This window comes from Maniola hyperantus, chromosome 23, assembly GCF_902806685.2.
Source record: "Maniola hyperantus chromosome 23, iAphHyp1.2, whole genome shotgun sequence".
Lineage (NCBI taxonomy): Eukaryota > Metazoa > Arthropoda > Insecta > Lepidoptera > Nymphalidae > Maniola > Maniola hyperantus.
Window position 1 is genome coordinate 1,480,067 of NC_048558.1, and position 18,963 is coordinate 1,499,029.

General features: G+C 40.0%; 1 protein-coding gene across 4 annotated transcripts in view; it reads left to right on the forward strand.

Annotated features, from left to right (window-relative positions):
• The window catches only part of LOC117993316 (nuclear protein MDM1), a 71,384-nt gene that overhangs the window by 20,599 nt on the left and 31,822 nt on the right, over positions 1 to 18,963 (forward strand). For all 4 annotated transcript variants that reach the window (XM_069506707.1, XM_034981101.2, XM_069506709.1 and 1 more), the window contains 3 exons: positions 12,626 to 12,740; positions 14,287 to 14,417; positions 15,029 to 15,121. In XM_069506707.1, coding sequence (XP_069362808.1) covers positions 12,626 to 12,740; positions 14,287 to 14,417; positions 15,029 to 15,121 — 339 coding nt within the window. The remainder of the gene's footprint in view (positions 1 to 12,625; positions 12,741 to 14,286; positions 14,418 to 15,028; positions 15,122 to 18,963) is intronic.

Genomic DNA, 18,963 nt, shown 5'->3' on the forward strand with positions numbered 1-18,963 from the left:
AAAGGAATTCGCTTCACTAAAGTAAGTCGCTTTTCAAACCCGCGTGCAAAACTCGGGTCGATGTCCCACCTACGACGCGCCATTGACTCCGAGTGGTCTTCTTACGCAACGTTCGTTGACTTCTAGCGTCAGTCAGATGTTTTGTCCATACTATCCATACTAATATTATTATAAATGCGAAAGTGTGTCTGTCTGTCTGCTTGCTTTTCACGGCCCAACAGTTTAACCGATTTTGATGAAATTTGGTACAGAGCTAGCATACATCCCGGGGAAGGACATTTTATCCCGGAAAATCAAGAGTTCCCACGGGATTCAAAAAACCTAAATCCACGTGGATGAAGTGCGGGCATCATCTAGTTTGCAATAATATATCGTAAACTTTATAGGATTTGTTTTCGTGTTTTTTTATTGTATCATAATATATCAGTAATCATCAGTACTATCCTATCACCTGTCTTCGTTATTATGGTTATCATCATCATGATCAACCCATAGCCGGCTTACTACAGAGCACGGGTCTCCGCTCAAAGTGAGAAGGGTTATGGACTTAGTCTACCACGCTGGTCATGTGCGGATTGGTAGACTTCACACTCTTTTGAGAACATTATGGAGAACTCTCAGGCATGCAGGTTTCCTCACGACGTTTTCCTTCACCGTTAAAGCAAGTGATATTTAATTACTTACAACGCACATAGCTCCGAAAAGTTAGTGGTCTGTGCCCGGGATCGAATCGAACCCCCGACCTACGATTAGAAGGCGGACGTCCTCTAGGCTACCACAGTTATGGTTATCATTTATGTAATTTCTATTTTCCACAGTTATTGCACAATACAAGCCACTGCTAAGCCCCTCGACGTGATATATGAATTCGTTCAATATTTTGCCAGTCCGCTAAGGCTGTGGCGTTATTACACGGAAACCGTTATATTTTATTCAGGATTTTCCGCGAAATGATAATATTTGCAGAGCCACTGGTGGCTTACGTTTAATATTCCACATTTTAAGGGTTCCGTACCTCAAAAGGAAAAACGGAACCCTTATAGGATCACTTTGTTGTCTGTCTGTCAAGAAACCTACAGGGTACTTCCCGTTGACCTAGAATAATGAAATTTGGCAGGTAGGTAGATCTTCTAGCTGACATTCGGGGAAAATCTGAAAACCGTGAATTTGTGGTTACATCACACAAAAAAAATTGTGGTCATGAACTAAAAATTAGTATTTTCAATTCTAGGAGTAAGATAACTAAGTATATCAAGTGGGGTATCATATGAAAGGGCTTCACCCGTGAATTCTAAAAAAGATTTTATTTATTTTTATGCATCATAGTTTTTGAATTATCGTGCAAAATGTCGAAAAAATACGACTGCAGTACGGAACCCTCGTTACGCGAGTATGACTCGCACTTGGCCGGTTTTAATATTTATTCCGTACATTACATTTTACAAATTCACAAAATTCTTTCTAAGCATACCTATTAGGTAGGTAGGTCACTTGCTTTGACGTGAAGAAACCTGCATGCCTGAGAGTTCTTTGTAATGTTTTTTTTATTTTATTCTGATTCAAGTTAGCCCTTGACTGCAATCTCACCTGGTGGTAAGTGATGATGCAGTCTAATATGGAAGCGGGCTAACCTGGAAGGGGTATGGCAGTTTTTTTTATTAAATACCCCTTTGGTTTCTGCACGGCGTCGTACCGGAACGCTTAAATCGTTCGGCGGCACGGCTATGCCGGTGGGGCGGTAAATAACCACGGCCGAAGCCTCCTACCAGACTTCGCCAGCGCGATGGACTATAGCCAAACCCTTTTCTTTCTGAGAGTAGTGATGGGTTGATGATGATGATAATGATAGATACCTTCGGCCACCATGGGCTCTCCTGTTCGAGAAGCGCTGGTCGCTTCTCCCGCCATAATACCCTTAACAACATCATCCGGAGGTCCCTTGCCACCGTCCATGTGCCAGCTGTACTAGAACCTATTGGTTTGGCACGTAGCGATGGCAAGAGACCTGATGGTATGACGCTCGTACCGTGGAAGATGGGCAGGTCGCTTGTTTGGGATACAACTTGTGTAGACACTTTAGCTGCATCCCACAATCAGGCGACCTCCTCTATGGCGGGTGCAGCGGCCATCAGCGCCGAACAGGCCAAAAGGCGCAAATATGAAAACCTCGATGGGAGCTTCGTATTCGTGCCTTTTGTTGTGGAGACCTTGGGGCCGTGGGGCCCGGGGGCTCGAGCTCTTTTTGAAGAAATTGCGAAAAGAGTTATCGAGTCAACCGGGGACCCGAGAGCTGGCAGCTACCTTGGTCAAAGAATTAGTTTGGCCATCCAAAGGGGTAATGCTGCCAGCATCTTGGGTACAATGCCTCGCTGCGGTGGTCTCGATGAGGTTTTAGATTTAATTTAATTTATTTTAGTTTTAATTTAGATTTAAGTTTTTATACATACCTACCTACCATACCCAATTTTTTGCCCAAATTGTAGGACCGGACTGGATGAGGAAAGCTCGAGATAGGGAGCTCTGGAGAGATTTGGGGGAGGCCTACGCCATTGAGGCGACTAATGCGTGACTGAATATATTACTATATATAAGGGACTTAAATATAACATATAAACATAAATTTTGACATTAGAAACTAATTTTATTATGACGATGAATGAACTGATATATTTTTATGAATTGATATGGTTTCGAATACGATGAATTTATGATCAAAATGATGTAAAAATAAATAAATTATTGTAATAGGAGATATAATTGGAATTAACGTATTAGACAATAAAGGCTTTTTTATTTATTTATTTATTTTTACCTACCATACCTACATAATATATTTCTTTCTCAAAAAGCGCTAAGTCTTGAAGAAGATATAAATCTTTCGGACGGAGCAACGAATGGGAAAGAGGTGACCTGCATTTGGTCATAGGTTCAATGAACCCACTGAAATACTAAACTAGATCCATGTGGCTATAAAAATACATTTGTGACGTCTCTACTGGATTTGGAAATGGGGAAAATACCATTAAGTAGATAGATAAAATTACATAGTAAGTATATTCTAAACAATTGGGCCGATTCTGATCACAACTAAATTTTAGAGTATTCGCATCTCCTTCCTACCAATCAATACCCTTATTATAAATGCGAAAGTGTGTTTGTTTGTTGGTTTATTGGTTTGTTGGTTTATTGGTTTATTGGTTTATTGGTTTGTTGGTTTATTGGTTTGTTGGTTTGTCCTTCAATCACGACGCAACGGAGCAACGGATCGACGTGATTTTTTGCATGGGTATAGTTTAAGACCTGGAGAGTGACTTTATCCCGAAAAATCAAAGAGTTCCCGCCGGATTTTTAATAACCTAAATCCACGCGTACGAAGTCGCGGGCATCAGCTAGTGTAATATGAAAGGGACGGACACAGTTTGAATTTGATAGTTTTAAATCTAAATATATAAAAGGAGTAGGTGACTGACTAACTGACTGACTGACTGATCTATCAACGCACAGCTCAAATTACTGGACGGATCGGGCTGAAATTTGGCATGCAGATAGCTATTATGACGTAGGCATCCGCTAAGAAAGAATTTTTGAAAATTCAACCCCGAAGGGGGTGAAATAGGGGTTTGAAATTTATGTAGTCCACGCGGACGAAGTCGCGAGCATAAGCTAGTTTTATTTAAAATTGTCAAACCTCATGATTTTGAGCTACCAGTCGCGAGCCACAAAATCAATCAGATCACACAATAAATCGAGTCCCAAAGCAATAAAGCCTTGGGCAGACCGAAACCGTGACAAATTCCAAGTCGAACGACCGGCCACGTACTAACGGCTAACGGCTAACGGTACACTTGAAGCTATTGGTTAGATTTTATTAAAGAACAAGAATGTATTTATTTTCTAAATTGTCTCTAGTCTGGTTTGGTGGGAGGCTTCGGCTATGGCTACTTACCACCAAGCCGCCAAGCGAACCGGTACGATGCCGTGTGGAAATCAATCAGGGGTATGGCCCGAGTGGCGTGCAGGTCATAGAGGCATAAATGCACTGCTTACCCCAGTTGTAATAGCTCAATGCATATTTTTCATTATGACCTGCCATTAAACAGGTTCCTACCTAACTAATGCATACCCTGGCTTCAAACCCTGTGCACGCCACTGGGTATGGGTATCAATCAAAGTGTTGTTAGAAATCTTAGTTTTAGTATTATTTAATTGAGAGTATGCTTAGAGAGCAATTTTCTAAATTCTTAACATAAAAGTTTACCTCGTAATTGTCCGTCAACACGTCGTTAGCCGCTTCGCTGCGTCGATGTGCCGCCACCTTTCGCTACGTGGCTACGTTCAGTGGCGTAGCTACCTAGGGGCTAGGCGGGGCAGTGCCCCGGGGCCCTCAGACTCATCCTCACCAGAAAATCTCGATCAAACTGAACTTTTGAAAATTTCTCCCATTTTCTAAATAAATATGACAGGTTGCAACCCGACTTTAATCATGGCAACTCAGTTGAGAGAAATTCGAAAGTTATACCTAGGGGATTCCCCTAAATTCTTCCTGTGGGTTGGTAGTGTTGTCAATTTGACGGATTCTGTGTCAATACCTACCAAGTATTAATTGTAATTTATGTTGTTATTGTTTAATATTTTTATTACCTGCCCTGCAGTGCACGAAAAAGAGCTGATGATAAAGTAGCTTAGCATTTTTAAAGTACTAATTAGTATATTTAATATTTTTACTTGATAGAACCTAACCAGTTAAGAAGCTGTGGGGCCCCATTTTTTGATTTCCCCAGAGCCCTTGGTTACCTACCTACGCCACTGGATACGTTCCTCTCAACTTACTTCAATTGCTTATTTGAATAGGTACAATACAAGAAGCTGCCATGGTCGCTCTTAAGTTGAACGTGAGAGTATGCTATTGCAATTATCATATTTGACGGATGGAACATTATAATTTATAATTCATGTATTCATGTATAGTACGCGACAGGTTGAGATGGCGATCAGATCCGATTTTCATCTCGACCTGTTTCAAACCCTTATTTCCCTTCCCAGAGGTTGAATTTTCGAAAATCCTTTCTTAGCGGATGCCTACGTCATAATAGCTATCTGCAAGCCTTTCAGCCCGAGCCGTCGAGTAGTTTGAGCTGGGCGTTGATAGATCAGTCAGTCAGTCACCTTTTCCTTTTATATATTTAGATTATTTGTAAGTATATAGGTCTACTACACATACTTACACATAAATATTTATAGCAGAGTTTTATATTAGAACTAGCTGATGCCCGCGACTTCGTCCGCGTGGAATTAGGTTTTTAAAATCCCGTGAGAACTCTTTGATTTTCCAACATAAAAAGTAGCATATGTCACTCTCCAGCTCTTTGTCTATACCCATGCAAAAAATCACGTTAATTCATTGCACCGTTGCGACGTGATTGAAAGACAAACCAACAAACCAACAAACAAACACACTTTCACATTTATAATAAGGGTACTGAATACTGATAGAAGTAGCAAGAGCCAAAACATTCCCACGGCTTTCAAAATCGCATGCACCACTGAGCAGCAAGCATATACCTACAGGCTCCCAGGCCCCAGCATTGTCTTAATTTGAATGTTGAGATGCTATCAAATACCTGTTAGGCCGGCCTCAAACATCAGGAATGGCTGGCTGAATTCAGATTCTGTTACCAAAAAGCTTAGAGTTGCATCATCAACAACCGATAAACGTCCACTGCTGGATATAGGCACAGTTTAATAGGAACTTCTACACGCCAAAAAAATTTTTTTTTAGTTAAGTTCTTTTTATTTGTCTAGATATTTTGCAAATGCTGTGTACACATTTTATAGATACATATTTTATCAGCCTGTGTTTGTTTATAAGTGTCGTAGTTTGTGTTAAATTAATGTATTGTGTGTGTTTCTAATAAATAAAATAAAATAAACCTACGTTTAGGTAAACCTGTATAATATATGAATACTAGCTTATGCTCGCGACTTCATCCGCGTGGACTACATAAATTTCAACCCCCTATTTTACTCCTTTGGGGGTTGAATTTTCAAAAATTCGTTCTTAATGGATGCCTACGTCATAATAGCTATTAGCTGCATGCCAATCTTCAGCCTAATCCGTCCACTAGTTTCTGCTGTGCGTTGATAGATTAGTTAATCAGTCAGTCAGTCACCTTTTCCTTTTATATATTTAGACTACAGAATTCTGATAAACCTGTTCATGAAGAATAGAGATCATAATCTAATAGTATCAATCAAATCGATAAGCTAACGTTACAAAATAAGAAAACACGATACATAGTGAAATATGACGGAAATTCTTCTACAAATTAATCTACTCATGACGGATTTCTCTCCGCCTAGAGTTTTTACTAAGTAGCCAATAAATAACTTAATGCACTGCAACAAATGGTTTCTCCATTAGATAGATAAATGACATGCGAAACAGTAGGTAGATACAGATAGGTACAATACCTATTGTTATAAAACTGTGTAAATGCGACAGGTCGAGATCGCAATTGGGGTGGGAACGTCTCGTACACCCGATTCAACCCCTAAGGGCGTAAAATAGTGGTCCACGCGGACAAAGTCAAAGTCAAAGGATAAGCTAGCATGTAAATAAATGAGAGATAATTGATAATAATGAGAATAATCAATGATTTCCGCAATGAACCCTCTGCAGAGCAACATTTTTCTCAATTCGTATTTTCTGATGGGACTACTTCATAACCACCCTAAGGGTTACTCTGTGTCAAGTGATCTTGTAAAATGCTACGCTCAACGAAACGTGAGGTGGGACGCGAAATTCCATGAAACACAAAATCTAGCCAAGCCTAAGTACCTATCTAGCTTTATGTAAGATTTTATCGATTTTTATCGCTTTCGAATCCGATAAAGGATTTCTGATAACAACTATAAAATAAATATTAATCAATCAAATTCAATGAAATCGTGTACATACCTACGTTTTTAGGGTTCCGTACCTCAAAAGGAAAAACGGAACCCTTATAGGATCACTTTGTTGTCTGTCTGTCAAGAAAACCTATGGGGTACTTTTAGTTGACCTAGAGTCATGAAATTTTGCAGATATGTAGGACTGTAGGTCTTATAGCACACGTAAAGGGAAAAATCCCAAAATCCTATAAGGGTAAAAAAGGAACCCTAAAAAATTATCAAACAGGTGAAATATTCTTTTACATTTTTTCCCTTTTAGTGTACTTTGACTGCAGGTGCTCACTCGAATGTTATTCGCGAAACATTTTTAACGAAACGAAACAGATTTTAGTCGAATGTAGAGACTTTTATCAACGGAAATGGAAAATCTCTTTGTCATTAGAGAGATTTCCTACCTTTTGTAAATAACGTGCGACCTTGCCTTTATGTGACCCATTTCGAAATGTCATTTTTACTTTAGTTTTAAGTTCGCGTAATACTTAATTATCACCACTAAGTATGTAAGTTTTATTTATTTATTTATTTATTTTGGGGTACGGAACCCTAAAATGGCCTCCCGGTCGAAATCAAATGCCAAACTGTTTAGATATTCTGAGAATTAGCGTAAGTAGACGGAATAAACTATGTTCTATGCAGTATGCAGCATACAACAGCATTTTTTTTAAAATAGAGATAGCGAGCAAACGAGCAGGCGGATCACCTGATGTTAAGTGATTACCGCCGACCATGAACATTTTTTTTTTTTTTTTTTTTTTTGTTACCTATTTTAATATTTTTTTTTTTTTAATACAATAAAACTTAAAGCTAGCCTTATCTAATTACTATATAAATCATGACCGCGTGGAATGGTGCCAAGAATACTGGCTGCATTTCCGCGCTGGACAGCCAGGCTGATCCGCTGCGCAAAAAATGAGCCAGCCCTTCTGTCACCAGTTGAGGCTATTAATCGCGGTGAAATGTCTCGTAAAAAATTTTTAGCACTAAGACTCCATGGCCCCAGGGTCTCCACGGCAAACGGCACAAAAATGTAACTCTCTATAAGAGAGGCATACTTGCGCCGCTTGCCGTTTTCAGCTGTTTCTGCTGCGGCTCCCGGTCTTGATGCTGTCTTCCTGATATGACACGGGGCCAATGTGTCAACGCAAGTTGCGTCCCACATTAGCGCCCGTCCCCGTTCCCAGGGAACCAGCGTCAATCCATGAACATTTGCAACACCAGAGGAACCGCTGATGCGTTGCCGGCCTTTTAGGAATTTGTTGGTCCGCCCTTTGAATAACCCCATGTATCTTACAAATCCAACAACCCCTCATCAAAAAGTGCAATTTATTTTGAACAAATTATTTGACTTTGAACTAAGTTGCAGTCGCAGAACTATCTAGTTACCTATACATAAACTGACTAACTAATATTTACGATAACCACGTGGCCACTATAAACATCGCTCGTCGCAGCACGTAAATTATTCCGCACGGCAATTCCACCATAGGATGTCTACATTTTATATTTTAGCCGGCCAGTCATATTTGTTATTTGATCTTTTAAGGGGCTTTTAAAGATGACCTATACGTGACATTGTTACTTGAAACTAAATGAAAATCAAACTATTATGAAATCTAAAACTAAGTATAACAATTTGATCATTTTCTTTATACACTTTCATTGCTGAAATTCTCAAAGGTTTGCTAAAGATACCTACAGCTGAAAATATCAATATTAATAAAATTTAATTTTGGTTTATACGTCAGTGTTCTAAAATATTCAATGGCACTTTTTTAATAGATATCAAATTGCAGTCTCCGTGCATTGCTGAATTTTTTACAAATTATTATGACGTAGACATCTGCTAAGAAAGGTTTTTGGAAAATTCAATCCCTAAACGGGTAAAACAGGGGTTTGAAATTTGTGTAGTCCACGCGGACGAAGTCGCGAGCATAATCTAGTTAAAAATAAATGTAAACTCAGTAATTACAAATTAATTCAATAAAATAATTGCTTAAATAAATAACGTTAAATCGATTTTGGGTGGGTGGATGAGGAAGGCAGAGGATCGTGTGTGGTGGCGCGCTCTAGGGAAGGCCTATGTCCAGCAATGGACGCAAACAGTAGGGCGATTGTCTAAAACCTGCATCAATCATTATTACAATCTCAATTGTTCTGATTGGCTGAATTTGTGCGAACAAATGCATTGTGGCCAATAGTGAGCGAGCATTAGGCAATCAGAGATGATTGCGATCGTGACATTGTAGCTGTCAAATAACCGCGGTAGGGCCCCTGGCTGATTGATTGATTGAAATCGGTTTTATTGGGTCTGCCCTAAAACCTGGTCACCCCAGTGGCCGACGATGTATTGCAACTCAATTAATACCGTGCACGTTCTGGCACACTGCTCTGATAACCGACTTTCGTGAAATTGCCGTCCGTCTGCGAATACCGCTCGAATTAACAGTTCACTGCAGTATACACATAGACAACCCTTTTTTTTCTCGTGAGGAACATCCATCATGGATACCACCGGCCACGGGGGTACGCACAGTGGTTATGTCGGACTCCTACCGACTAAAAACCTCACGAAGTTCCACCCCACCGCTAACGACAGAGCACAAGGGACCAACAACACACATAGACAACCCTAAAGCAAGGCAACCACAAAGCTCGTATTAGGGTTCGATCCCGACGTTCGGCACGCACCTCTAAAGGTTCGTACGCACCTGAGCGGCGCGGCACGGCGCTTCAGCGAGCTGCACGTCGCGGCACAGAGCGTCAAAATATCATTTCTATCATTTTGTATGGCGCATATCGCACTAGAGCGGCGCTGCACAGCGCTTCACCGCGCGTTGCCGCGCGGCACGGCTGGAGAGAATATTTTGAAGCGCAGCGAAGCGATGCGCAGTGCAGTGACGCTAGTGCGACATACCCAGCGGCGCGGCACGGCGCTTCGCGCTCGTACGCGAACGGGTATAAAAGTGACGCGCAAGTGACGCGAGGTGCCGCGTACTGAAGTTGTAGTGCGGTAGGCACCGTCGAGCGGCCTGAGGTGACGCGTTCTGCAGTCGGACTGAAGCGCCGCGCCGCGCCGCTCAGGTGCGTACGAACCTTAACTTTTCGGAGTCATGTGCGTTAGAAACTCGATTATCCGGCCCTCAGTTATACGGATTCCTGATTATCCGGACTACCGACCGAAAATTATTCTGCCAACTGGGAGTCAGACTTGCGCACCAAAGGTTCCGTAATCGGGTATTTTTCCGCCATTTTGTACGATAAATCAAAAACTCTTATGCATAAAAATAAATAAAAATCTGTTTTAGAATGTACAGGGAGAGCCCTTTCATATGATATCCCACTTGGTATAGTTATCTTACTTTGAAAATTAAAAATACTAATTTATTATTTGTTCATAAACACATTTTAATTTTTTTAATGGTGTAACCCAAAATTCACGGTTTTCGGATTTTTTCCTTTACTTGTACTATAAGACCTGCCTATCTAGGGCTCCTTTATTAATTTGAGGTACGGAACTTTAGAAAACATAATTAAAAAAATAAAACAAAATATATAAGTAGGTAAAGCTTGTTTATTTTAAGCTTTATTTGCCAAGACGTGCTCGTAAGAGTAGGTAATATTATTTTGTTAATGAGTTTGGGTGTGGACAACATTGTCGCAATGCAGTGCGGGGATTACTTGTACGACATATTTCACTTTTTATCCGACGGCCAATGGGGCATTTTCTTTCCTGGATTATGGAAATGAAAATGAAAAATATTTATTTCATACTAGCTTATGCTCGCCACTTCGTCCGTGTGGACTACATAAATTTCAAACCCTTATTTAACCAACTGAGGGGTAGCATTTCGAAAAATCTTTTCTTAGTGGATACCTACTCTTTACAAAGAACCCACCCTCCAAAATTCATGTCTCTGGACCAGCGGTTCAGGCTGTGCGTTGATGTATAAGTCAGTCAGTCAGTCAGGGTTTTGAATTTTATATATACAGACTAGCTGATTCTCGCGACTTGGTCCGCGTGGACTAAAGTTTTTGATTTGCTTACTGATTCGCTAACTCAGTGTCTAACACTGAATGATAGCCACCGAGCTCATTTGACATTTATCTGTCTGAAGTCTGTCATCTGTCAATCCGCACTTGGCCAGCGTGGCGGACTAAGTATCGCCTAAACCCTTTAAGTTAGAAGTGCCAGGATTCGAACCCCAGAACCGCCAAGTAGAAGGCCAATGTCCTAACCGCCAGACTATCACCGTAGGTAGATAATTAGATATATTATATTACCATTCGATTGTAAAAATATAATCGAGTACCGAATTCTCTTCTTACCGTCAATCAAAAAAATATTAATTTCAGCTTCACTTCCTACTTAAATTAATATTCGATATCTTATGTCTAGATAGAATTTCAGTAATACCTACTTTCACATTTACATACAGGGTGTAACCAGAACGCTAGCAAAAACTTAGCGTTATTGTTTATACCTACTACCTAAACGCAATCCAATACCAATAACCATTTGCCTCATTTTGTAGTTTTAGTGATTTAGTATTTTTCAAACCCGCAATGTATAGCGTTCAAAACTGGGGTCAGTGCTCACCTACGACGTGGCATTGACTGCGAATGGCCTACTTACGCAACGTTCGTTGACCTCTAGCATCAGTCAGATGTTTTATTTGCAATATATCGTGAACCTTTACCCCGGGTTATTTTTTATTTTATTTTTTGTGGGTTTTTTTGTGGTATCATAATATTATCAGTAATCATCGTACCTACTACCACCCGTCATCGATTTTGCTAGCGTTCTGCACCTGCATTTTTTTGAATAAAACATTCATTCATTCATTCTGGTTACACCGAGTATATTTTAACAGACGGACAGACTGACAGACAGGCGGACATACAGACAAAGTAATCCAAAGTAATCCCATAAGGGTTCCGTTTTTCCTTTTGAGGTACGGAACCCTATAACATTGCACAAAACTAGTGGGTACAAAGTAGGTTCAGCTACGCGGCAGAAAGTAATGTGACATCGACCTTTAGAAGGAGATAGCAGATTTGTAGAGCATTGTCTCTGTTGTTGAGACCGACGAAACGTCATATAGGTATGAGTGACGGAGACAACGCTCTACAAAGCCGAAATGACATTCTAAAGGCCGATGTAAAATTTCTGCCGCGTACTGTATGTACAGTGGCGTGCACAGGGTTTGAAGCCAGGGTAGGCATTAGTTAGGGGAACCTGTTTACTGGCAGGTCATAATGTAAAATTTGCATTAACCTATTACAACTGGCGTAAGCAGTGCATTTATGCCTCTATGACCTGCACGCCACTGTGTATGTACCTAACTGAAGATTTGCAGTGAGCTAATATCGACTTTTTCTAGACTGCGATCTGACCTTTTGATAAAATACTACACTGTAATATCGCAAAGTAATCAAAAAAAAGATAGCTTTTTCAACGTTACCTAAATAATGCAGGAAAACATCATGAGGAAACCTACACGCTTCAGATCTGCGGCGTGTGAAATCTGCCAATCCGCACATGGCCAGCGTGGTGGACTATGACCTAACCCTTCTCATTCTGAGAGGAAATCCGTACTCATTAGTGCGCTGGCGTTTCATTAACTGAAAGGCAATATAATGGACCTATAATTCAACCTGGTTTTGTTTGTTCCAGCTGCACTCGGAATACCGCAGCACTTACCGATGGCACGAGTTCAAGGAGCAGCAGCAGCAGGGGGTGGTGAAGCAGCCCGCCCCCACCCCGCCCACCGCGCTGCCAATCGCACGAGGTGAGTGAAAAAGAAAAAAATCGTGCTCGCTACGCTCTCTACTCAGCGGGTGATGGAGAGAGCTATGTTTGCAGTTTCTCTACGTGATCAAATCAGAAATGAGGAGATCAGGAGGAGAACAGGTTGCGAAGCTGAAGTGGCAATGGGCAGGACACATAGTTCGGAAAACCGATGGCACTGGAAGGCGCAGCGTTGAAAGACCCCCCACTAGGTGGACGGACGACATCAGACAAGTCGCAGGGAGCCGCTGGATTCAGGCGGCGCAAGACCGTGGCGTGTGGAAGTATCTACAAGAAACCTAAGTATATCCAGCGGTGGACGTCTATCGGTTGATCATGATGATATTATAGAAATATAATCAAATAATCAAATTTTGCGCAACGGATCAGCCATAGTTGTCCAGCGCGGAAATGCAGCCAGTATTCTTGGCACCATTCCAAGCGGGCATGATTTGTATAGTACTGAAGTTTAAGTCCCGCAAATTGCTATTGCGCTGGAACCACATCGAAATGACGTCAATTTGACGTCAGCCGAAATAAAGATAAACCATCAACTCGAAACTTCAGTCTACTGCTGACGTCACTAAAATGGCGGCCACGCGCATTAGAAATTTGCGGGACTAATAATTAGATAAGGCTAGCTTTAAGTTTTATTGTATTACTTTCATTAAAAAATACAACAAGTAATTTATCTACTTAGGTACTTAGTAGCATTAAATACTTAATTGGTTGACGACTTAATGTCTAGTAAGAACTTTGGAAGTTGGTACTTGTAATTTCTTCCCTAAATATATTTAAATGTAGTCTCGAGACCTCTTATTTAAGTAAGTAGGTATATTAACTTTTATCAAGACCTTAATGTAAGACATTCAGGCAGCCTGTGATCTTATTTCTGTCATTTACATGTAAATTTTATTGTCGTTTCGTCTATTTTAGCCAAACGAACCATGAAAAGTGTGGTTTAATTTACTTGTACACTATCGCTTCTAAGTCGAAAGAGGTTTTTAGGGTTCCGTACCTCAAAAGGAAAAAAGGAACCAGTATAGGATATCGTAGTTGTCCATCTGTCCGTCCGTATACCATCTCCATTCCAAACGGCCAAATCCGTCCAGTAGTTTTTGCTTGAAAGTGTACACACACACACAAACGCACACACATACAAATTTTCGCCTTTATAATATTAGTGTTATTACTAGGTAGATAATGATCACGACTTCGTTCCGTGGCTTTCGGCTTTTAATAATCCCGTGGGAATTCTTTAAACGTAGCCTATATTCACATTCCATCCCCAGCATGCAAGCTATCTCTGTACCAAATTTCGTCAAAATGGGTTAATCTGAAAGAAAGAATTCCTATAAAAGGCCGGCAACGCATCGGCGGTTCCTCTGGTGCTGCAAATGTTCATGGGCGGCGGTAATCACTTTTAAAACATCAGGTGATGATGTTAAGTGATGAATGAATGAAAGATTACGTACGTACGCCTGTACGTTTTCTCGCTATCTAAATTAATAAAAAAGCGTTGTTTTTAACCATGGCCATCTTTTCAGGAGCAATAGAGCCAGCGATGCCGCGACGGAAGAAATACCCGGGTGTTGCGTACAAGACGAACGAGCTGTTTGACCCGGCCCCCATAGACGACATCCGGCCCCAGCAGGCATCCGCCTTCGACCGCGCCCGGGTGAGCTTTACCTTGGAACCTACCCTTTTTTTGCCTAATATTCCCCTTTCTCCTCCAACTAAGCATAAAGCTAGTGCTAGGCGTGTACTAGTAGAAGTAGGTACGACAAGAGTGCCACGGGTAGGGTTTGAACCGCCGAGCTTTCGGACTTCAGTCCGCTCCTTTAACGGATGAGCTATTGAGGCTTGATTTGAACCCGGGAACCCTAAACTTAATCTCCATGGTTATAAATAAACAAATAATCAGTCAGTTTATTGCTAGGTTACACAATTTTCAAAGTTGGAACCAAATATAATTGCACTGTTGCAACTAGACATTACGATTGCAATGTCGCAATTCGGTTCACATATTGGGTTCATAGTCTACGACGCTGGCCAAGTGTAGATTGGCAGACTTCTCACACCTTTGAGAACATCAGTGTTGCAACAACACAGTTGCACTGTCTCCTAGTTACTTGATCAAACTAGCTCATGCTCGCGACTTCGTTCGCGTGGACTACAAAATTTCAAACTCCTATTTCACCTCCTGATCCGTCCAGTAGTTTGAGCTGTGCGTTGATAGATCAGTCAGTCAGTCAGTCAATCCTTTTAGATGTAAATTTTTTGTTGCAGAGCGCTCAGAGGAATGATTCAGAGCGCGCCGGGAGACGCAGCAAATCTGAAGGTCCTCGTCAACCGCGGTGGACGGACACCGTGGAGCCAAAGGTCTATCTTATTCTTCTTCTTTCTTTTCTCAGTCACATCTAATATTTAGTTCTGAAGATTCGAGCTGATGGTACATTTTTAGTTCGGCTGACGTCAAAGTGACGTCATTACGATGTTAATGAGATATGGTTCCAGCGCAATAGCATATTGCGGGACTTATAGTGGGTATGCTGAAAGCGGTAAAAAAAATTGCCAATGAGTCCCACCCACACACCGTCCGCCCTGCGGGATGCGTAGCTGCATTTTTACCACCCGGGAAAAAAGGGTCCGTTTATGCACCCTCTAATTACAGCTATCTCCGTCACCGCTCCAAATTTTTCGTAAGTCCGTTTAGTCGCACGGTAGCGCGTTCCAGGTCACCCATACCGCGCACTTTGGCTGCGCTCAACGCGCTGCTGAAGGAGTCCCCTCGCTGTGACATATTTGCTGACAAATGGGCTGACCTCATGGGTCAGATCTTGCACTTTTGTGAAAATTTATAATTTTGCTTTTTAAAATTTATAATTTTAAGTTGTTAATTTTTGTAAGTATGTTTATGTTTAGTTTGTACTCGTATTTTAATTAGTGTAATTGGCTTTATGGCCGTTCTAATCTACACTATCTACACTAATATTATAAAGAGGAAAACTTTGTTTGTTTGTTTGTTTGTTTGTTTGTTTGTTTGTTTGTACTGAATAGGCTCAAAAACTACTGGACCGATTTTAAAAATTCTTTCACCATTCGAAAGCTACATTATCCACGAGTAACATAGGCTATATTTTATTTTGGAAAAAAATAGGGTTCCGTAAGATATTTGGGTTTTTCGGACACAAGGTGTAAAAAATCAACCAGAAAAGTTACTTATTTTGCGTACGCTGCCTAAACTATAAAAGATAGAACCATAAAATGTTCTAATTAATTGTAGATCTTATAAATATCTACAAAAAAGTCCGCGACACACTATACCCATCTATGTCGAGTGAGGCACAGCAACCATTTTTTTATTTAAAAATCTTGAATTTTTTTTGGACTACATTTAAACGCGTTTATTTTACTCATGCTATTAATCCTTATCAAAATAAATGATTTCATCACTAAGAACAGTTTATGGAGATAATATTTGGTCTTTGAATGATTAAAATTGGACGTTTGGTTTTGAAGTTATGGCGAAATTAAAATATTACGATTTCTGCTGCACGGCCCGTTGTCTACACTATCTACACTAATATTATAAAGAGGAAAACTTTGTTTGTTTGTTTGTTTGTTTGTTTGTTTGTTTGTTTGTACTGAATAGGCTCAAAAACTACTGGACCGATTTTAAAAATTCTTTCACCATTCGAAAGCTACATTATCCACGAGTAACATAGGCTATATTTTATTTTGGAAAAAAATAGGGTTCCGTAAGATATTTGGGTTTTTCGGACACAAGGTGTAAAAAATCAACCAGAAAAGTTACTTATTTTGCGTACGCTGCCTAAACTATAAAAGATAGAACCATAAAATGTTCTAATTAATTGTAGATCTTATAAATATCTACAAAAAAGTCCGCGACACACTATACCCATCTATGTCGAGTGAGGCACAGCAACCATTTTTTTATTTAAAAATCTTTAATTTTTTTTGGACTACATTTAAACGCGTTTATTTTACTCATGCTATTAATCCTTATCAAAATAAATGATTTCATCACTAAGAACAGTTTATGGAGATAATATTTGGTCTTTGAATGATTAAAATTGGACGTTTGGTTTTGAAGTTATGGCGAAATTAAAATATTACGATTTCTGCTGCACGGCCCGTTGTCTACACTATCTACACTAATATTATAAAGAGGAAAACTTTGTTTGTTTGTTTGTTTGTTTGTTTGTTTGTACTGAATAGGCTCAAAAACTACTGGACCGATTTTAAAAATTCTTTCACCATTCGAAAGCTACATTATCCACGAGTAACATAGGCTATATTTTATTTTGGAAAAAAATAGGGTTCCGTAAGATATTTGGGTTTTTCAGACACAAGGTGTAAAAAATCAACCAGAAAAGTTACTTATTTTGCGTACGCTGCCTAAACTATAAAAGATAGAACCATAAAATGTTCTAATTAATTGTAGATCTTATAAATATCTACAAAAAAGTCCGCGACACACTATACCCATCTATGTCGAGTGAGGCACAGCAACCATTTTTTTATTTAAAAATCTTGAATTTTTTTGGACTACATTTAAACGCGTTTATTTTACTCATGCTATTAATCCTTATCAAAATAAATTATTTCATCACTAAGAACAGTTTATGGAGATAATATTTGGTCTTTGAATGATTAAAATTGGACGTTTGGTTTTGAAGTTATGGCGAAATTAAAATATTACGATTTCTGCTGCACGGCCCGTTGTATTATTATCTACACTAATATTATAAAGAGGAAAACTTTGTTTGTTTGTTTGTTTGTTTGTTTGTACTGAATAGGCTCAAAAACTACTGGACCGATTTTAAAAATTCTTTCACCAGTAGAAAGCTACATTATTCCTGAGTGACATAGGCTATACGGGATCTTTAAAAACCTAAATCTACGCGGGCGAAGCCGCGGGGATCAGCTAGTTAAATAATAAATAAATAATAATAAATAATAATATTCGCGCTTTGTAAGCAAAGCCTAGAGACGAAAGTCTTTAATGAGTATGTCCTACCTGTGATAACGTATCACGTATCATCATCATCATCATCATGATCAACTGGTAGACGTCCACAGCTGGACATAGGTCTCTTGTAGGGACTTCTACATGCCCCGGTCTTGCGCCGCCTGAATTTAGCGGCTCCCTGCGACTCGTCTGATGTCGTCCGTCCACCTAGTGGGGGTCTTCCAACGCTGCGCCTTCCGGTACGACTTGCGAGGTCGCCATTCCTTGGGACCCCAACGTCTATCGGTTTTCTGAACTATGTGCCCTGCCCATTGCCACTTCAGCTTCGCAACCCGTTGAGATAATGTCGGTTACTCTAGTTCTCCTACGGATCTCCTCATTTCTGATTTGATCACGTAGACTGTAGAGAAACTCCAAGGATAGCTCTCTCACGTATGGTGGTAACATTTTTTAGAAGTTTGGTTTATCTCAATTTTCTTTTATTATTCTATTACCATAGCTAAGTCCCAAACAGCTTGTTATCCTTCGTGCCTCAGAGAGTATGTCCATTTGTCAGCCTTATTCTACACTTGAGCTGCCCGTTCATCCATAATCATTTGCGGAGGTCAGATTGTAATCTGATATCTCTGTAAAATACGAGTATACGTTACGAATATAGGTATAATCAACAAAATATAAAACAGTACCATGACTGATTGACTCTCGCTTGTTCTATGTCTAGGCACAGAATATACAGTATGTAATGAGAGCGCTAGCGAAAACTTAGCCCTAAATACTAAACTATAGCCCTACTAATTAAACACAATCTAATAAAAATAACCATTTGCATTAAATTGGTGCTTCAGTATTTTTGAAACCGGTAATGTATAGCGTGCAAAGCTTGGGGTCAATGTCCCACCTAGGATGCGACATTGACCCTCTTTGTTGACCTCTAGCGTCAGTCCGTAGGGCGATTGTCTAAAACCTGCATCAATCATTATTACAATCTCAATTGTTCTGATTGGCTGAATTTGTGCGATTCTTGTTGCAACAATGCATTGTGGCCAATAGTAAGCGAGCATTAACCAATCAGAGATGATTGCGATCGTGACATTGTAGCTGTCAAACAACCGCGGTAGGGCCACAGATATTTTATTTGCAATACATTGCGAACTTTTTAAAAATACAGGATGTTATTTTCGCGTTTTTTTTTGTGGTATATTATGAGTAATCATCAGTACTATCTCCT